Raw genomic sequence first — 18,833 nt, 5'->3', positions numbered from 1 at the left:
TGGACAAAGATCATGTTGTCATTAAAGTAGGACATTCCTTGTTGGCTCCTATCAAGTCTTTGTATATATTACAGTGATCTGAATTCGCATCTTGTCCCCTGGTTTCACTTTTGAACTCCATGGGGGAAAGGTCTATTTCATCTGAACCTTGTATTGCCTCAGATCACCCAACACCGAATTGAACATTTGCTGAATTGAATTGAATTGATATCAGTCCAGAGGACACTGGGGCCGTATGCTCTGAGCTATTATGAAATAGAAACTTGAGCTCCTGGATTCCATCTGGTGACCTGGTAGAGTATGGGCCCAACACTGGTAGAGAGGATGTCTTCCACCACCATATTGGTATTCCCCATTGTCCCTGCTGATGCCACATTTGTTATGTTTATGATACTTGTAGACAAAGACTCTGCTTCTTTGATCCTTGTGGTACAGTGGTTAGAGCACTGGTCCTAGAGTCAAGGAGATCTAAGTTCAAATCCTGCCTCAGACACTAGCTATGTGACCCTGAGCAAGTCACTTAACCTCTGTTTGCTTCAGTCTACAAAATGGGGACAATAACGATACCCACCTGACAGAGCTATTGTGAGGCTGAAATGAGAGACCATTTGTAAAGTGCTTTGCAAACCTTGAAGTGTTATATAAACACTAGCTATTAGCTGTTAGTAGTGGTAGGGGCATATTAAATGTTTGGTAAGTTAAACTGAATTTGCTGAATTTATTGAGCATCTACCCTGCAAGGTATTGTGCTGGGAGGTAGAGAGGGGGCATGGCCAGGACCCTGGACTTGAAGCCCATCATTTAGCTGTGTAACTACCTTGTGTCTTGGAACCTCAGTCTTTGGGTCTATAAAAAGGAAGATGGTACTGACTGCAGTGGGCCAGCCTGCCTCAAAGCCAGGAATTCCCAGGTTTGAATCCCACCTCCAACATATGCTGGCTCTATGACTGACCCTGGGCACATCATTTCCCTTCTCAGTAATCTGCAGAGAAGGTGGAGGGGGTTTCCTCACCTGGGAGTTCTCTATGCCAAGGAGATCACAGCTCCAATCCCTATCTGAGAATCCCAATTATACCTCATGGGGCTGGGGGCAAGAAAACGCTTCACAAACTCTGAAGTCTGATACAAATGCAAGTGGCAGTGATTACACAAAGATGAGTGAGATCCGGGTCCCCAGGAGTCTCGAGGGTCACAAGTCCAAAAGCAATGGAAGATTGCAGCCAGTTGCCATCCCCTGCCCTTGGCTGGCCATGCTGCTCATCCATAACTTTGGACCCAGTGCTCTCAGCTTGTCTGTGTGAGCTTTAGAGAATGATTACAAACTTCATTCAATGTGGGATTATCAATCAACCAATCCAGAAGGACTGGCACATGTAAAAAACATTAGAGAATAATTCAAATTCATCTGTAGGCTGTGAATTCATTGATATAGGGAACTGCCAGGTGGGCATCTTAGAGCACTGTCAGGGACAGCTAGGAGGCACGATGGTTAGAGTGCTGGGCTTGGAGTCAGGGAAGCCTGAGTTCAAACCCAGCCTCAGACACTTACTGGTTATGTGACCCTGGGGAAGTCACTGACCTGCTGCCTGCCTCAGTTTCCTCATCTGTAAGATGGATACAATTATACCACTTACCTCCCAGGATTGTTATGAGGATCAGATAAGATAGCATTTGTAAAGTGCTTAGCACCGTGTGGGGCACATAGCAAACTCCCGGTAAATGTTAATTATTATTAAGACACCGAGAAGTTAAATGACTTTCTCAGTGCCACAAGTAGCCAGTATCAATCAATTAATAAGCATGTGTTAAGCACATACTATGTGCCAGAAACTATATTAAGTGCTGAGCATGCAAAGAAAAACAGTCCCTACGCAATGAGCTTACATTCTAATGGAGAAGACAACACATATATAAATCACTAGATGCAAACTAGATTCAAACTGGATGGAAGGCAGCCTCAGAGGAAGGCGGCTGGGGGGCTGGGAAGCCTCCTACAGGAGATTCCTCATGAGCTGAGGCTTGAGGGAATCCAGGAATTCTAAGAGTTGGAGGTTAGGGAGGGAGGGCATTCCACGCATGGGAGACAGTCAGTGCCAAGGATGGAGATACCACATGGCACATCCCGTGTAAGGACCCATCCAGCAAGACTAGACCTTCGAGCTGGTGAAGGGGAATGCTGCATTAAGAACCTTGAACAATGAAAATGTAGCAAATTTGAGGCTTGTACATTTGATTGTAAAGGTAATAGGGAGGCATTGGAGTGTATTAAAAGGGGTTAGGAGGGGGAAGGGAAGGATATGACATGGTCAAACATGTGCTTTAGAAAAATCACGTTAGCACCCTGGGGAGAAGAGTTGATTGGAATGGGAAGAGGTTTGAGGCAGAAAAATCAATGAGAAGGCTATTGACATAGTCTGGGTAAGAGATAATTAGAGCCTGAAGGAGTGTAGTAGATGTGTAAGAAAAGAAGGGGCTGCATCCAAGAGATGTGAAAGTAGAAATGACAAGACAGAGTCAGGTGGGGTGAATGAGAGTCAGGAATGACACTGAGATTTTGAGACGGGGTAACAGGGAGGATGGGGAAGCTAGGAAGATGGAAAGTTGGAGGGAGGGGTGAAGATAATGAGTTCTGCTTTGGACATATTGAATTTGAGAGGCTTATCAGACATCTAGTTTGAGATTCCTATAGGAAGTTAGTGATTGATACAGGACTAGAATTCAGGAGAGAGGTTAGGGCTGGACAGATAGGTCTGGTCTGCATAGAGATTACAACTTAACCCACGAGAGCTGGTGAGATTGCCAAATGGGATGCTATAGACAGAGGAGAGAATTGGACCCAGAACAGAGCCTGGCAGACACCCACAGTTACTGAGCGTACTGATGAATAGCCAGCAAATAAAAAAAAGAGAAAAGAAAACTGAGAAGGAACATCCAGTCAGGCAGGAGAAACTACAGGAAAAAGAATTGCCATGAAAATGAAGCAGGGAGACTGTCAAGGAGAAGAGGTTGCTTGTAAGTGTCCAAGGCGACAGAGACATCGAAAACAACAGAGACTGAGAAAAGGAAATGAAGAAATAGGTAGGAACTTTGGAGACAGTAATTTCAGTGGAAAGATGAGGTGGGAAGCCAGACTGCAGAGAGCTAAGATGGGAGTGAGAGAAGTGGATGCAGCTAATGGTAGGTGGCTTTTTTTTTTTTTTTTGAGGAAAAAGAGAGACAGAGAGAGACAGAGCAAAGAAAGAAAGTATGTGTGTGTCTGTGTGTCTGTGTGTGTGAGAGAGGGAGAGAGAGAGAGGGAGAAAGAGAGAGAGAGGGAGGAGAAATTATGTGTATTTGTGTGAGAGAGACAGACAAAGAGAGAGAAGAAAGAAAGTGTGCGTATGTACACGCAAGAGAAAGACAGGTGGGGGGAGGATGTAAAGGACAATTGCTAGTGGATATGGTAGGAGCTAGGGAGAGGTTTTAGGAATGAGGGAACCTTGGGCATTTTTGTAAGCATCAGGGAAGAAACCAATAGAGCACAGCTTGATATTTAAAGAGGCATTGGGGACGATAGTGGGAGCGATCTCCAAAGAAGATAAGAGAAGATCAGATCAAGTATGTGTCAAAGGCAGCACATGAGCCCAGATCTTACTGGCTCTGGGGTCAGTTCTCTATCCATGAGGCCACACTATTTCCCAACATCATATGTAAATTAAGTTAAATTGTGTGGTATAGATTGCAAGGGTCACAGTAGAGAGAGAACAGTGTTGAGTCAAAATTCATGGTGGCAGAGACTAGGGCTGGGCTTGAAGCTAAGGTGGGTAGAATTGGGAGGAAAAAGTGAAAGAGACTCTTCCTAAATACATAGCTAGTGCTCCATCCACTAGACCAGTGTAGTAGATCAGTCCTTTCAGTCATGTCTGACTCTTTGTGACCCCATTTGGGGTTTTCTTAGCAAAGATACTAGAATAGTTTGCCATTTCCTTCTCTCATTTTACGGATGAGGAAACTGAGGTAAACAGTGTTGAGTGATTTGTCCAGGGTCACACAACTAGTAAGTGTCTTAGGCTAGATTGGAACTCAAAAAAGAGTCTTCCTGACTCTAGACCCAGTGCTCCATGCACTATGGTGTCACCTAGAGGCCCCCTTTCTAAGGATTGATGCTGTCCAAAAAACAATGAGCTGTCCAACGTAGAGCTGTTACCCAGCTTCGTGATGTCAGGTTCAGCACAATCACTCTCACTACACAAAATTGCCTCTCCTGCATCCTAGGAAAATTTTGTATAAGGTTTATATAGGCATGGGTTCAAATCCTGCCTCTTGGGCATCACCCAAGCAGGGACAGGGAACCTGATGTTGTTTCTTAGAAGCTAGCTGCATTTATGTGAAAAGGGTGAAGGAAAGTTGTCAGGTGATGAGAATCCCCAGTTGCTTTTCTTCTTATGTCTGCCATCCGTGGGTTTGCACTGACTATCCCAGTGGGTTTGACAGTAGAGATCAGGATTTGGGGGAGGGACAAACATGGTTGTGCTTAACTTCCATCCACAGCACAGGAGGAGGCATCAAGGGGAGCCATGAGAGAAACAGGTGCCGAATGGGGGCTTTTGCTCTTTGTTCTGATGAAGAGAACTCAAAAGCAGAGGAGACTCTGGTGCAATGAGATTGGGGTATTGCAGCACTTCTAGGCTCAGAGAGGAGATGAAATCCTAATTCTCTAGCATCTTTTCTAGGACCTTTTTCCAGCAGTAACTCACCCACTTGTCCCCCAATGTATCTTTGGGCACTTTCCTACAAACATGCTCAGTTGGGCCCAATCCTAAAGCTCCTCATCTCCTCTACTCCACACCTCAAAATCAATCTCCTCAAGCTAGCGTCCTAGGTCTTTCTTCCCTTTAGCTCTTAAACTCCTGGCTGCCCACCCTGGCCATCTCCCCTTCAGCACCACACATTTCCTTTCCCATTCACTGCTGTTTGGCTTCTGCACCCAGCATTTTCCTACCTTCCCAGTTTTATCTCTTATCATACCCTCTGGTCATCAGCCAAAATGCATTATTCTCTGGCACCCAGTATGGACTGTGCCCTTCCTCCTTTACCCACACTGTTATTTATGCCCTGTTTTCCTCTCCTTCTTCATTACCTTTTAGAGCAAACTCAAATGCCACTTTCTCCATGAAGACTTCCCTAGTCTTCCCCCATTCCTCACATAGATTATAGATGTATTATGTATTATCGTATACTAGAGCAATCTGAGTGTGACCCTTAGCCCTCTGCTGGACCATAAGCTCCACAATGGTAGCAACTAAGTGGTGCAGTGAATAGAGCACTGGGCATTGAGTCAGAAAGAAGTTCAAATCCAGCCTCAGACACTTACTAGCTGTGTGACCCTGGGCAAGTCACTTAGCCCCGATTGCCTCCACAAAGCAATAAAAATAAAATAAGTTCCACATTGGCAAGGGTCATGCTTTATCTGCACCTAAGGTCTCCAACACAGCAATTTGCACACAGCAAGATTTTAACAAATGATCGTTTGTTGATTAATTCTAATACGTGGGAATGAGCTTCAATCTCTTTCTTGGAAAGGCTCTCTGTAGACCCAACTGAAGCTAGAGCTTCATAAATTTGGATATGTTGTGGTTTAAATCAGAGGGGTCAAACTGGCTCCAAACCAGATTAAAATGTAATTGGAAAATGTTTAACAAAAGAAGTAATACAACAAAACATAGATGATGTTAATTTGTGGTTTTCTAAGTCAATATGTGGCCAGAGGAATCTATTTCCATTTTAGTTTGCCACTGCTGTCCTCTAAAATATCATCTTCAAAACATGCAAAATAATATTACAATGTAAGGACTTGCAAGGGACCTATGACCAGTCAGCAAGAGAGTCAAGTGTCTTCATAGCAATAATAGCTGAGCCTGTGCTGCCATGCGAACATTGGCTACTGTGGAAAGACTAGCAAAAGTTCAAACTTGAAATCAATCCATTTATAATCACTGATTAAGTGTGAGCTCTGTGCCAGGCATATTTTTCTGCTCACTGATTCTTCTGAATTTGTTATTTAAAGAGTAGAGATAGGGCTCCTCAGAGCTACCTTTTAACTCCTTCCCCTACAGAAATGCAATGTGGCCATTCCAGGAAATTGTTATTCACATTAATAGGGACCTGGGTGTTGGGAAGTTGGCCATCCTTGCTCTAAAAATCTAAGAAAAAACAGAAACACAGCTTTAAAAGTGATATGTTGAATCTGTAAATAGAGATTTTTTTTAAAGTAAATTGTGCATAAAGGAAGCCAAATGTCAGGCGCAACCCTCTTTTTCTTGACACTCTTATATGTGTCCTCCCCTTTCGTGTTTGTTAAGTTCAGAGTGTTTAAATGTTATTTTTAATTAGGAAAAAATAAGCAATGGTCTCAGCTCTAATCTCCATTTCTGAGGTCTGTGGTGATGATCTTTGATCACCATAAATAATGCTACTAAAGAAACAGGAGGTATAAACACGAATTCTTCATTTCAAATCCCTTTGAGCTCCTTTTCTTTCTGTTTCTTCTCTGTCTCATTCCCTTCTTTTGTGCATGGCTCTCTATACTATCTATCCATTTCTCTCTCTTTGTCTCTTTCCCTGTCTCTCTCTATCTTTTTTTTTCTTCCCATACGTGTATCTCCAGAGCTTAGCACAGTGCCTGGCACATAGCAGGCACTTAATAAATGTTTGTTGACTGACTGACTGACTATTCCCACTTAATTGGTAGTACTGAATAAAGTATTAGGTTTTATGTTCTTGGTTTTAAAAGCATGTGACATTAGCATTTTCAATTTCCATGAAAAACAGAATGAAAGTGGTACTTCAGATGTGGCCCCTTCCCTTCTGGGCGTCCATTACATTAAAAATAAATAACTCCCACAGAATAGCCCTTCCAGACTAACACCTCTGCTATAAAGTTGGAATCATGAAAACTATTTAATCCTGGTTAAAAATTAGAAAAGATGATCAATAGAGAAAAGATGAGACATTGGGAAGCTTTAACTCAATAACCCAGAGTTTGATAAACTTGAAAACGTAAATTATCTAGGAATGAGTTTCTCATCTCATAAGAATTTCTATGAAAACTGGAAAGTAGTCAGAGGGAGGATAAGTTTAGACCAGCCCCTCATCCCACATAAATGCAAAATGGATGCATGACCTGAATACTAAAAATCAGACCACAAAAAAGGAGGAGGGGAAGGAGATGAGGCACCTTTTGTGGCTATGGCACGAGGGTGAATTCTTCACCAAATAAGGGACAGGTGTGTTTACAAATGCTTGAAACATAGACAAAGCTTGCAAGTTGAGCTCTTGCTGGCCTTCTGTGTTGAGGGACCTTCAAGACCAGTGGGTCTAAGAGCCTCACTTTACAGATGAAGATTATGGCCCAGAGAGGGAAACTACCTCACCCAGAGTCACACATCTACTGGGTGTCTAAGGTGGGACCTTTTCCACCAGAAGGTTTCCACCTTTCTTGTTATATAGATGACTTTAATTGACTCTAAGTTATAGTAAGTGATTCAGTTACTAATAATATGTGCATTAATTAAAAGTCATTAAAAAGTATCCCTAGTTGTTCCTTCCTTTCTGTTGTGCCCCAAGCAACCACCTACATTGTACCCTCAGTTGTAATTTTGTCTCCCTCAAGTACCAATGATCTCAAGGCTCCAAGAAAATTAAAAGTAGTCCCCCACTACCACCAAAAAGAGTATTTAGGGATCACTGGCTTAATGCCTTTCCCCTCCCAGATCACATTTATCTTAGGCGGGGCTTCAATTCCTCAGCCCAGAGGACCATTAATATATAAATTTCAGACCTGATGTGGGGACCTATGACGAAGATGTTCTCAAGTCTTTCCCAGCATCCTTCAAGTCACGGACAGTAGAGGTGGGTGGACACTGACTCCGCTGCAGAGATAGACACCACTCCCACTTTCCGTCTCCCTTGATGTGTTCTCTTCCCCATTAGAATGTTAGCTCCTTGAGGGCAGAATGGTCTTGCTTGTGTTAGTGTCCTCTGTGCTTAGCACAGTTGTTTGTCATGTGTGTTTAATAAATGCGCCATATACTCTGAGCAAGACCAGCCTTGGGTACCAAGTTTGTGACATTTTTTTTTTGGCTTCACTACCTTTGCAGAGATCTTTTAGAGATAGAAGAGGTGTGAGGAACCCCAGGCTACTCCCTTGCCTTTGACCCCAGAACATGGAGCCCACCCAGACAACGTTCATTGCTTTCACATCACTTGCCCCAAATCCCAGCCCTGCCCAAACTGAATTTCCTCCTTTTCCCTTCCTAGGTGGGTAAAGTTTGAAGAGAAGGTTGAAGAAGGAGGTGAGAGATGGAGTAAGCCCCATGTGTCGACGTTATCTCTGCATAGCTTGTTTGAACTCCGAACCTGCCTCCAGACCGGTACTGTGCTTCTGGATTTAGATGGCTGCTCCTTACCACAGATCATAGGTATGAGAGGATCGATCGAATTGCCCATCTCATTGCTCAGGTGACTGTGGGACTGGTCACTTCCTCTCTCTTGAGGGAAGTTGTGATAAACCTTCCTGCCTCACTGAGTCTGCATGTGCCTTTGGTGAAGGAAACTGGATTGGATGGGTTATAGGTTAGAGTTTTTGTGCCAGGGGCAATCAGCACCAAATGGTATGTGGCTCTAAATAAATATGCCCTCAGCTCAGCTATAGGGGAAGACCCCTGTGGGGGAGGATTTCCTGGGACATAGACTTCCCTGCAGAAAGGAGGAGACCCCTAGCCCTGACACAATGTGGGGAGATCCTGAGATACCTCAAGACTGCCGCTGAGGCTGCTAGCCCAGAGGAGTAGATATGGCCAGGTTAGGGAGGAGCTCATCTGATCTGTGGCCTGGAAGGTGGATTAGACAGAGAGCAACATATGGTGGCTTCCTAACTGAATTAATTTAGCTAACACATTTCTATACTCCTGAAGGAGTGATCATGCTGTCAAAATGTACATGTAACAAATTTGAAAATTACACAATCTATTAAAATCATTATTTCAAAATTTTGCGCCCTCCAATTTTCAGTGCCAGAGGCAAAGCTCCAGCTGCCCCACCCTAATTTTGGCTCTGAAGTTTGGCAATGATGATGAAAACTCATTAGCAGGTTCAATTAAACAGCAGGCGTATCTAAGCATATTCCCTTCACTCAGCCGGAGTTTGCCTTCCTGCTTCTCCTTTCACCCTCTGAAGCCAAACAGAACAAGGTTAGCTAACCCTTCTTCCACATGACATCTTCTGGACTATTTAAAGATAGAAGCGATGTTCACCCTTCCAAGTCTTCCCTTCTTATTGCTCAATGTCTCAGGTTCCTGCAGTTGATTCCGGCAGGGCTGGCATCCCACGGAGTGGGGGACTCCAGACTCAGGCTTCTTCCAGTCACTTGATGGCCCAGCTCTGGCTCTGGATGAATTCCCAATTATCAAAGTCTCACCAAAAAAACAAAGAGTTCCCCAGATTTGAAACCAACCCTGCAGATGTGATGAGGCAGGGCAGCCCAATGGAGAAAGCGCTGGACTTCCCCCTAAGATCCTGGCTCTTCACCTGAACTTAACTAGCTCTGTGACCCCTCTCTTAGTCTCTGTTCTTCATCTGGGAAATAGGTACTATACTTGTACTGGCAACCCCCCCAGGACTGCTGAGAGGAAAGTGCTTTGTAAACCCTAAAGCATTATCTAAATGTTGGCCAATGCTAACCTGTAAAGGTTCCAAAACAACCCAAGAAGGGCTGAAAATTTCGGGATTTCTTTTTTCTTTTTTGGGGGGGGGGTCTTCCAGTATGGAAATGCCCTTTACCAGTGCATGACTTAAGAGACTCCAGGGGTTGATAGGAGCACTGAGATAAGAAATAATTTGTGCATGATCATACACGTAGTATGTGTCACAGGCAAGACTTGAACCCAGCACATTCTAGTATGCTATGCTACTTCTTACAAGCTCAGTGAGGTGGCACAGTGGATAGAGTGTTAGGAAGCTCTGAGTTCAAATCCTGACTCAGATATTTCCAAGCTGTGTGATCCTGGGCAAGTCACTTACCTCCTGTCTGCATCAGTTTCCACAACTGTAAAATGGTGATAATTAGTACCTCATACCTCTCAGGATTGTTGTGAGGATCAGTCAGTCGATAAACTTATTACTATGTGCTTCTTCCTCCATCCACTCCAAGATTTCTTGGAGGATGAGGAGGGAGTCACACACCACTTGCCTCATCCCACTGGGTAATGCCCTACTCGGGGGTGTTTGTTTCTCGATCAGATGATGTTGTCGAGAAGCAAATAGAAGATGGACTCCTGAAGCCAGAGTTAAGAGAGAGAGTCTGCTACGTCCTCTTGAGAAAACATCGACATCAGACCAAGAAACCCATCCACCGCTCGCTGGCGGACATTGGAAAATCTGTCTCATCCCCCTCCAGTAAGTTGGGCCCTCGCTGGTCAGGGTAGACAGCCAAGGCCAGCCCTGACTGTGGGGAGATTCTAGCCTTAGCCTCTCTCCTGGCTCCTATGGAAAGTCTCCAGAGGGTGGTCCAGAGAATTCAGGGAACCACCCCTCCTCCCACCCAGGAGACCTCCCGGAGAGGAGAGAAGGGTGATTGGGCAAAGCCCTTGGGAGGTCCCTCTCAATCTACATGAAGATCAAGGTCTGGGTAGGAAAAGAAGCACTGAGGAAAGGTGGGGAGAGCAAGGTTTAGAGCAAGGGAGCGGAAAGGCCTGTGGGTGACTGGGTCAGCGGAGACCAGTCCATCTTCACCCCTGGCCTGAGAGAGCCCTCTCATTTCCCAATACACTGTCCCACTCTCCCTTTCCCTGGAATGAGTCTCTCGTCAGTCACTTCATTCCCACCCAGTCACCCCAGGGCTTCACTCACTCAGCAGTCTGGTGCTGATCTCCCGGACAGAGCCCCTCAGGCAGCCCATGACCAAAAGAACAACCGAGGAAAGCCAGAGACTGGCCCCAAGCAGCAGGTGCTTTTTCTACCTTCTCAGGCGAGGCAGGGAGGAGTGAGGTTTCACACTTGAATGATGCCATCTCTGTCCTCCTTTCCTCGCCATCACTCCTTTGAGTTCTTACGAGGAAAGCCACGGTATGAAAACATGTGATGGTGTAGAATCAATATCGTATTGTTTGCCTTCTCTAGGGATGGAAGCAGGATGACAGGGAAAGAATTTGAAAAAGGGGCAGCTAGGTGGCGCAGTGCATAGAGCACCGGCCCTGAAGTCAGGAGGACCTGAGTTCAAATCTGCCCTCAGACCAAACACTTGACACTTACTAGATGTGTGACCCTAGGGCGAGTCACTTAACCCCAATTGCCTAAAAAAAATAAAAGAATTTTTAAAAAAAAGAATTTGAAACTCAATTTTTAGAAAACAAATGTTAAATTTTTTCTTACAAGCAATTGGAAAATGTTTAATGAAATAAATAAAATATATTTGAAAATTTAAAAAAGAAAATGCATGATGGTAAAACCTCTCTCGTTTGAATAAATGGGACACAGAAAGGTCAGTTTGAATCAGGGAAAAGCTTAACTTGAAAAATGTTTTTAAAAAAACATGTTATTCCTTTTCAGCATGTATAATAATTAGATTAGAACTAGTCTCTGCTGAGCTGAGGTTCTTGGGAGAATTTTTAAAACTACTCATGGCATAGTGAATAAAGCACTGGGCTTAGAGTCAGGGAGAGCTGGATTCAAATCCTGACTCAGATACTTACTAGCTTTGAGAACTGGGGTAAGTCACTTAACCCCCCTCGCCTCAGGCTCCTTGGCCATAAAACTGGGAGGTGAAATAGGATGACCTTGAAGGTCCCTTCCAGCCCTAAACCTGTGATCCTATTAGCTGCACCTGTTGTATATGATTGAGAATTATGATAATAATAATAACAGTTATCTAAATAGCCTTAAAATTTGCACTTTGAATTTTGCAAGGTGATAGATAGATAGATAGCTGGAAAGAAAGAGAGAAAGAAAGAAAGAAAGAAAGAAAGAAAGAAAGAAAGAAAGAAAGAAAGAAAGAAAGAAAGAAAGAAAGAAAGAAAGAAAGAAAGAAAGAAAATCTTTTTAATTATGCATTTTATGTGAGCCTTCCTGATCTAAGATCCAGAATTTTATGCACGTACCACTGGAGTAGCATAAAAGTTTCTCCTACAATCTTTACACACTATTAACATTCATCACCCATTTCCTCTTCCTTCAGCCCAGTCTGGGTCCAGACAACTCCAGCAGAGCAGGGTCCATTAGCCAGAGTCCCTACTCACTAAGGCATTCTGTCCTTCTTGCAGACAGGGGCCCGGCCCGGAGCCCTACAGCAGTTGGCCCCAACTTGCACCACTCCACTGAGGACCTGCGGACCAGGCAGAATGCCAGCTACGGACGGCTGTGTAAGTGCCTCGCTAGCCTTGGCCCGCCCCTCTGTGTTAGCGGCAGCTTCGGGGTCTAAGGGAGCTTTGTGATGGCACTGCCCAGCAACCCCAGCAGTGTCTAGGGAAACGCTGCTTAGGAAGCTTCTGCTGCTTAACTCCTAGGAGGGCATCCTAACTCAAGCCACGTGCTCACTAGGGCACTGAAGGGAGCAAGTTTGCTCGGCTGGGCCCCGACAGTGGGTCTAAGAGCGTTCATCAGCAAGGGGACGCTGACTTGTCTGGGCATAAAAGAAGGCTTCTTGACAATTAGGGCTGTCTGAGCGTGGGGTGGGCTTCCTCGGGGGCAGGGGGTGCACACTGGAGAGGCCAGATGCCCACTTTCTGGTGAGATTGTAGCAGGGCTTTCTGGACAGGTGTAGGTTAAACCTGCTCTCCATCATTCCCTTTTCACTCAGAGCTTTGGCCTGTGTCCAAGCCAGCGCCTCTGATGTCATTAAACACATTGCCGTTCAGTGTTTCGTGACATTTACCTGAAAACTGGATCAAAGAGCAGAACAGATGCCTGAGTGATGCTCCCTCCCTGCCTCACCTGGGAAGGTTGGGGCCAATCTCTGGCTTTCCTCAGTTGTCCCTTTGGTCGTGGGCTACCTGAGGGTCTCTGTCCAGGAGATCAGTCCCAGACTGCTGAGTGAGTAAAGCTCTAGGTGAGGAGCCTGCTCCAGGCCCCTTTAGACAGGGTTGGATGGGCCAGAAGGAAGCGACTCATGGGAGAACCTGGGGTCAAAGAACATGTCGGATCTCTTCTTGACATGAAATAGCCCTGCAGATGTTTGGGGAGCATATTCCAGCCAACACAAACGCACAGAGGCAAGAGGCAAGATGGGGGGGAAAGCCAATAGTTCTGTGTGGCTGGAACGTAAAGGCTATGATGGGGAGTAACATGAAATAAGTCCGGAAAGGTAGACTGGGGTCAGGTTCTGAAAGTCATCGAATGCCGGTCTTAGCCATTTATATTTAATCCAGGGGACAATAGAGAGGTACTGAAGAAGCAGAGGATTCTTTGGCAGCTTGTGAAGGTACATTGGTAAAGGCAGAGGGTGGAGGCTCTGCGAGGGTATTGTGTCCGAGGCTCTGCCTCATGCCCTGGAGCCTGTCCAAATGTCAGTCAGTCTGTCAGTCAGTCAATCAAGAAACGCAGTCCCTGTTCTCAGTTTGGGAGAGAAGATGAGACAAGGACACAGATCGCTGTGATCCAAGGTAGAACGGGGTGGAGAAGTGCCCAAAGAACGTTAATTAATTAATTAAGCAGCCAAACGTACTTGAGCCCTGGCCATGGGCACAGCCCTCCATTCTCAGGACAGAGCTGCAGACCCAGTTCCAAGGTTCCCCCAGGGGCATGGCATCAATCCCCAGTAAAGGGTTCCTGTGGTCAGAATAATCAAATGCGCCTCATGGACTCCTGGGGAGAAAGGCCTTTGCGTAAGAGCCCCGTGAGCGATGCCAACTCCCGTCTGCCAGAAAAATGTGGTTCACGGAGACCGGCCTTCCTGCTGCCAGAGAGAACTCTCAGAGGTTTGGAAAAAAGAATCCATGTAATTCTGGGGAAAGAAAACAAGTCTCTGGCCTGAATTACCTGGCTGAGCTCAAAGCAGGTTTAGGGCTGGAACGCCCAGCATATGTTTTTCATTGCCATAGCTCGTCCTTAGGGGGACGTGATCACGTTCAGAGCATTTCAGAAAGTTTATATTCGGAAGGGCCCTCAGTAGCCACTTAGTACAACCCACACAAGGCAAGATTCCTGCCTATAACGTGCCCCCAAAACCAGCCTCTGGATGAAGACCTTCGGGGAGGGGGATCCCACCCCTCCTCCAGGCAGCCCAGTTCGTTCTGGGACAGTTCCTGACATCCAGCTCAATTGTCCTCCTTCATCTCCTTCACCTCCCCAACCCCACCCCACCCCCCAGCCCCATCCCAGTTGTTCGTGGTTCTGCCCTCTGGGGCCACACAGAATAACCTAATTCTTTTGTGCTGATTCTCCCTGAAAATGAGAACAGAGCAGCCAAAGGGATTTGGGCCTCGGCTCTGGATCGTTCTAGGAAAAACCCTAAAAGGCAAGAATAAGCACAGATGATCCTGGACGTGGCAAAAGACAAAGCAGGGAGCTGGGGGAGGCCACAGGGAAGGTGGAGAGAGTGTGGACTTCACCACCAGCAGGGGCTTGGTGTTACTGACTTAGGCAGGGGTCCCTGGGCTTAGGCCGGGGGTCCCTGGGCTTAGGCGGGGGTCCCTGGGCTTAGGCAGGGGGCCCTGGGCCTAGGCGGGGGGCCCTGGGCTTAGGCGGGGGTCCTGGGCTTAGGCGGGGGTCCCTGGGCTTAGGCGGGGGTCCTGGGCTTAGGCGGGGGGCCATGGGCTTGGGCTGAGCCTGAGAGTTGGCAAGAGATAGGCAGGGTTATGGGAGGCATCCCTGGCTCAAGCCGGGACAATCTCTGAACCTGCTTATGGAAATCTGCCCCTGAAGCGGAGGAGGATGGGACAGTAGAGAGATGGGCACTGAAACAACCCCGCTTTAATTAGCTACTTTTACAAGTCAGCTTCACTGCCAGGAAGTTGTTGTAGTAGAAGCTGCTGTTGTTGAGGAATTTTCTGTCATGTCCAACTCTCCATGACCTCATTTGAGGTTTTCTTGGCAAAGGTACTGGAGTGGTTTGCCATTGCCTTCTCCAGCTCACTTTACAGATGAAGAAACTGAGGCAAACAGGGTCAAGTGACTCACCCGGGGTTACACAGCTAGTGTCTGAAGCCAGATTTGAATTCCAGACTCCAGACCCAGGGCTCTGTGCACTATGGCGCCACCTGGTGGCCTCTATCAGCTATGGTCTCTTCCAATGCTGATCTGCTTATGTTCTAAGTTTCCTTCTAACTTGGCCATTCTGTATTCTATGTTCTAAGGTCTCTCCTAGCTCTGATATCCTCTGTTCTATGTGGTTCCCTCCCAACTCTGACATTCTGTATTCTGTGTTCTAATTTCTCTCCCACATCTCCCATTCTGCGCTCTATGTTCTAATTTCCCTCCCATCTCTCCCATTCTATGTTCTGTGTCTCTCCTATCTCTGATATCCTCTGTTCTACATGGTTCCCTCCCAATTCTGATATTCTATGTTTTATGTTCTAATTTCCCTCCCACCTCTCCCAATCTGTGTTCTATGTTCTAATTTCCCCCCTATGTCTCCCATTCTGGGCTCTATGTTCTAAGACTCGTCCCAGTTCTGACATTCCGTGTTCTATGTTCTAAGGCCCCTCCCACCTCTCCCATTCTGTATTCTATGTTCTAAGGTCTCTCCTAGCTCTGATATCCTGTGTTCTATGTGGTTTCCTCCCAGCTCTGACATTCTGTGCTTTATGTCCTAATTTCCCTCCTACCTCTTCCATTCTGTGCTCTATGTTCTAGACCTCTGACATTCTATTCCTATTCTCTGAGCTACATCTCCTAAGTGAGTCCAGCAGTAGCACATATCCAGAGGCATAGCTAGCCTGCTGTTCCTGACCTTTCTGGGCTGAGCAGGAGCTGACCTTGATACCAACCCACTGTATTCACTCTAGTACTCACCGCTGTTCCTAGAAGGAGCAAAAGGGGCAGGTAGCAAGCAGATTGTTGAGGTGCTGGGAGAGATCTCCCTACTCTGACCAAAGATCCAAAGGCCAGTGGGACCCCAGGATTAGAGGAATTTCCCCAGCTAAAGAAGTCCTTTTTTGCTCCCTTAGGTCACGCCCAGAGCCGGAGCATGAATGATATTTCAGGCACCCCAAACCCAAATCAGGTAGGTGGTAAAGCCTCAGAACTGGGGTAGGTGGCTGCCCTGTGGTGAGGATTGGGGAAGCCTCGTGTGCTGAGAGAGGAGCTTCTAAGGAAATTCAGTAAACATTTATTAAGTCCCACACTGAGCCTGGGGATGCAGAGACCAGTGAGACAGCTGCTGCTGAGCGCACTTACATTCTGCTGAGGAGATATATGTATGCAGATGAGTCAATACAAAATACACGTGTGAGTATGCATATATGTACATATACACAGAGAGAGAGAGGGAGAGATGGAGAGAGAGACAGAGAGAGGGCACCCTACAAAGGAGTACCTAATTATTGGGGAGGTCAGGAAGACTTTATGGGGAAACGGCAGCCCAGCTGAGCCTTGAAGGGAGCTAGGAATTAGACCAGGTAGAGCCAAGGAGGGTGAGCATTCTGGGCCTATAGCACAGCTTGGGTAAAGGTGTGCAGGCTGGAGATGGTATGTCAGGTTGGCCAATTTGGCTGAGTCAGTCAGTCAACAAACACTTAGCAACTGCGTACTATGTGCCTCAAAGTATATGATACAAAAATACAAAGACAGACAAAAATAGTCCCTGCCCTCAAGAAGCTTACATTCTTGTGGAGGAGAAAGCAGGTGAATAACTGGACAGGTAGAAGACAATCTGAAAGGGTAAAGCATCAGGGCTGGGGCTCCCAGGAAAGAACTCCTCTAGAAGGTGGGGTTTGAGTCGGGTTGGGAAGGAAGCCAGGGAGTGAGTAGAAGAGCATTCCAGGTGTGAGGGACAGCTAGGGCAAAGGCCTGGGATGACACTTCGTGTTTGAGGAACTGCAAGGAAGCCGGGGTAAATGGATCATAGGATACCTGGAAAGAGAGGAAGGGGCCGGGTCATGGAGAGCTTCAATGTCAGAGGAGCCCACATTTCATCCTGGAGGTAATAGGGAACCACATTTGGCAGAGGGGGGACAAGGTCACACCTATACTTTGACAGCCTAGTGGAGAACAGACTGAGGAAAGGAGACCCCCACTCCCACAGCTATTGCAATAATCGAGGCATGAAGGGATGAGGGCCTGCACTAGGTCATAGCTGTGTGAGTGGCCATAAGGGGATATATCTCAGAGAAGTCATGAAGGTAGACACAAGATTTGGCAACAGATTGGCTGTGGGAGGCGAGTGAGTGTGGGGAGTCGAGGAAGACCTCAAGACTAGAGGCTGGATGCCTAGTGCCCTCGACAAATAGAGAAGAGCTGAGGAGAGGGAACGGTTTGGTGGGAACAGAACGAGGACCATTTTGGACATGTCTATAGGATATCTAGTCTGAGGCACCCAAGAGACCATTGGCAATGGAGGACTGGAACTGAGAAGAAAGTCTAGGGCTGAAGAGGTAGATCCCCAACTGTCTGAATAATGACAATAGCTGAATGTATGGGAGCTTATGAGATCACCAAGGGCAAAGATGTAGGGGGAGAAGGGAAGAGGGCCCAGGACACACCATTGGGTGTGCCATATTGGGGGACCATGACATGAAGAACCAGCAGAAGAAGAGTTGGAGAGATGGAAAGAGAGCCAGAAGAATCAGTATCATGAAAACCTAGAGAGGAGAGAACATCTAGAAAGAACAGGATGGTCCACAGTGTCGAAGGTGACAGAAAGGTCAAGAAGGGCGAGCTCTGAAGAAAGGAACACAGATGATTTAACGAGAAATCATGTGAAATGGATCAAAATGATGGGAATGTTAAACAAAGAGTTTATGATTACCTAACACTCTGCAGGTACTTAATAAATGCTTGTTGCGTTAAAGTGTTGAATAGAGACAAATGGGAGCCTCAGCAGGATAGTGACATGGTCAGTGGATGCCTCAGGAAATTGGTTTTGGCAGCTGGATGGGTGGTGGAGTGACCAGGGAGAGATTAGAAGCTAGGGCATCAATCCATCAGAAAGTGATTGCAAGAGTCCAGGTGAGAGAAGGGGGAACTCGAGCTAAGCCATGTGAGTGGAGAGAAGGGATTGGTTGTGAGAGATGCTATAGAGATAGAATCCACAGGACTTGGCAACTGAATTTGGGGGAGGGGCGGGGTTCAGGGAAAACTTTAAGGCTGCCATTTTTCTCTATTACCTCTGACTGACACATGCCCTGAGAAGCTGAATGAGTCTGAGCCTGACACCATCCCACCCATAAATCTGCCTTTGTCTACCTGTCTATCAACAGACATTTATTAAGTGCTTACTATGTGACAGGAATCAGCAAATCTTTCTGCAATGCCTACTTTGAGTAAGGCACTATATTAATCATTGTGGTGGATGCAAAGGTGTGTAAGATGAGGTTCTCACCCTGGAAACAAAAACAAAAACAAAAACAAAAAAAAAACATGATCCTCCCTGAACAATTCAGTGCTTCTCTGACAAAGAGAATGTCTAGGTTATTATGTCTTAATCACCTAATGAGAGAGAGAAGAGAAATGATCACCAAAGAAGAGGGCCTGGGCACACAGCAAGAACGAGGAATAACACTGGAGTTATGATCATGAGAGCAGGTAGTGAGGAAGGCCTCCAGCACATTGGGTGGGCCCCCTTAGATGACCTTAAGAGAGGACATGATGGAGAGTCACACAGGATGGGCCAACATGGACTGGGTGAAACCTTAAGAGAGGAC

General features: G+C 46.2%; 1 protein-coding gene across 4 annotated transcripts in view; it reads left to right on the top strand.

Moving 5' to 3' along the window:
• SLC4A5 (solute carrier family 4 member 5) overlaps nucleotides 1-18,833 on the top strand; it is a 90,507-nt gene that overhangs the window by 25,683 nt on the left and 45,991 nt on the right. For all 4 annotated transcript variants that reach the window (XM_027855639.1, XM_027855637.1, XM_027855636.1 and 1 more), the window contains exons 3-6: nucleotides 8,299-8,459; nucleotides 10,279-10,434; nucleotides 12,297-12,395; nucleotides 16,140-16,195. In XM_027855639.1, coding sequence (XP_027711440.1) covers nucleotides 8,299-8,459; nucleotides 10,279-10,434; nucleotides 12,297-12,395; nucleotides 16,140-16,195 — 472 coding nt within the window. The remainder of the gene's footprint in view (nucleotides 1-8,298; nucleotides 8,460-10,278; nucleotides 10,435-12,296; nucleotides 12,396-16,139; nucleotides 16,196-18,833) is intronic.

This window comes from Vombatus ursinus, unplaced genomic scaffold (assembly GCF_900497805.2).
Source record: "Vombatus ursinus unplaced genomic scaffold, bare-nosed wombat genome assembly UNPS02010980.1, whole genome shotgun sequence".
In the NCBI taxonomy this organism is placed as follows: domain Eukaryota; kingdom Metazoa; phylum Chordata; class Mammalia; order Diprotodontia; family Vombatidae; genus Vombatus; species Vombatus ursinus.
Note: the sequence above shows the minus strand (reverse complement) of the source record. Positions and strands in the feature narration are given on the sequence as shown.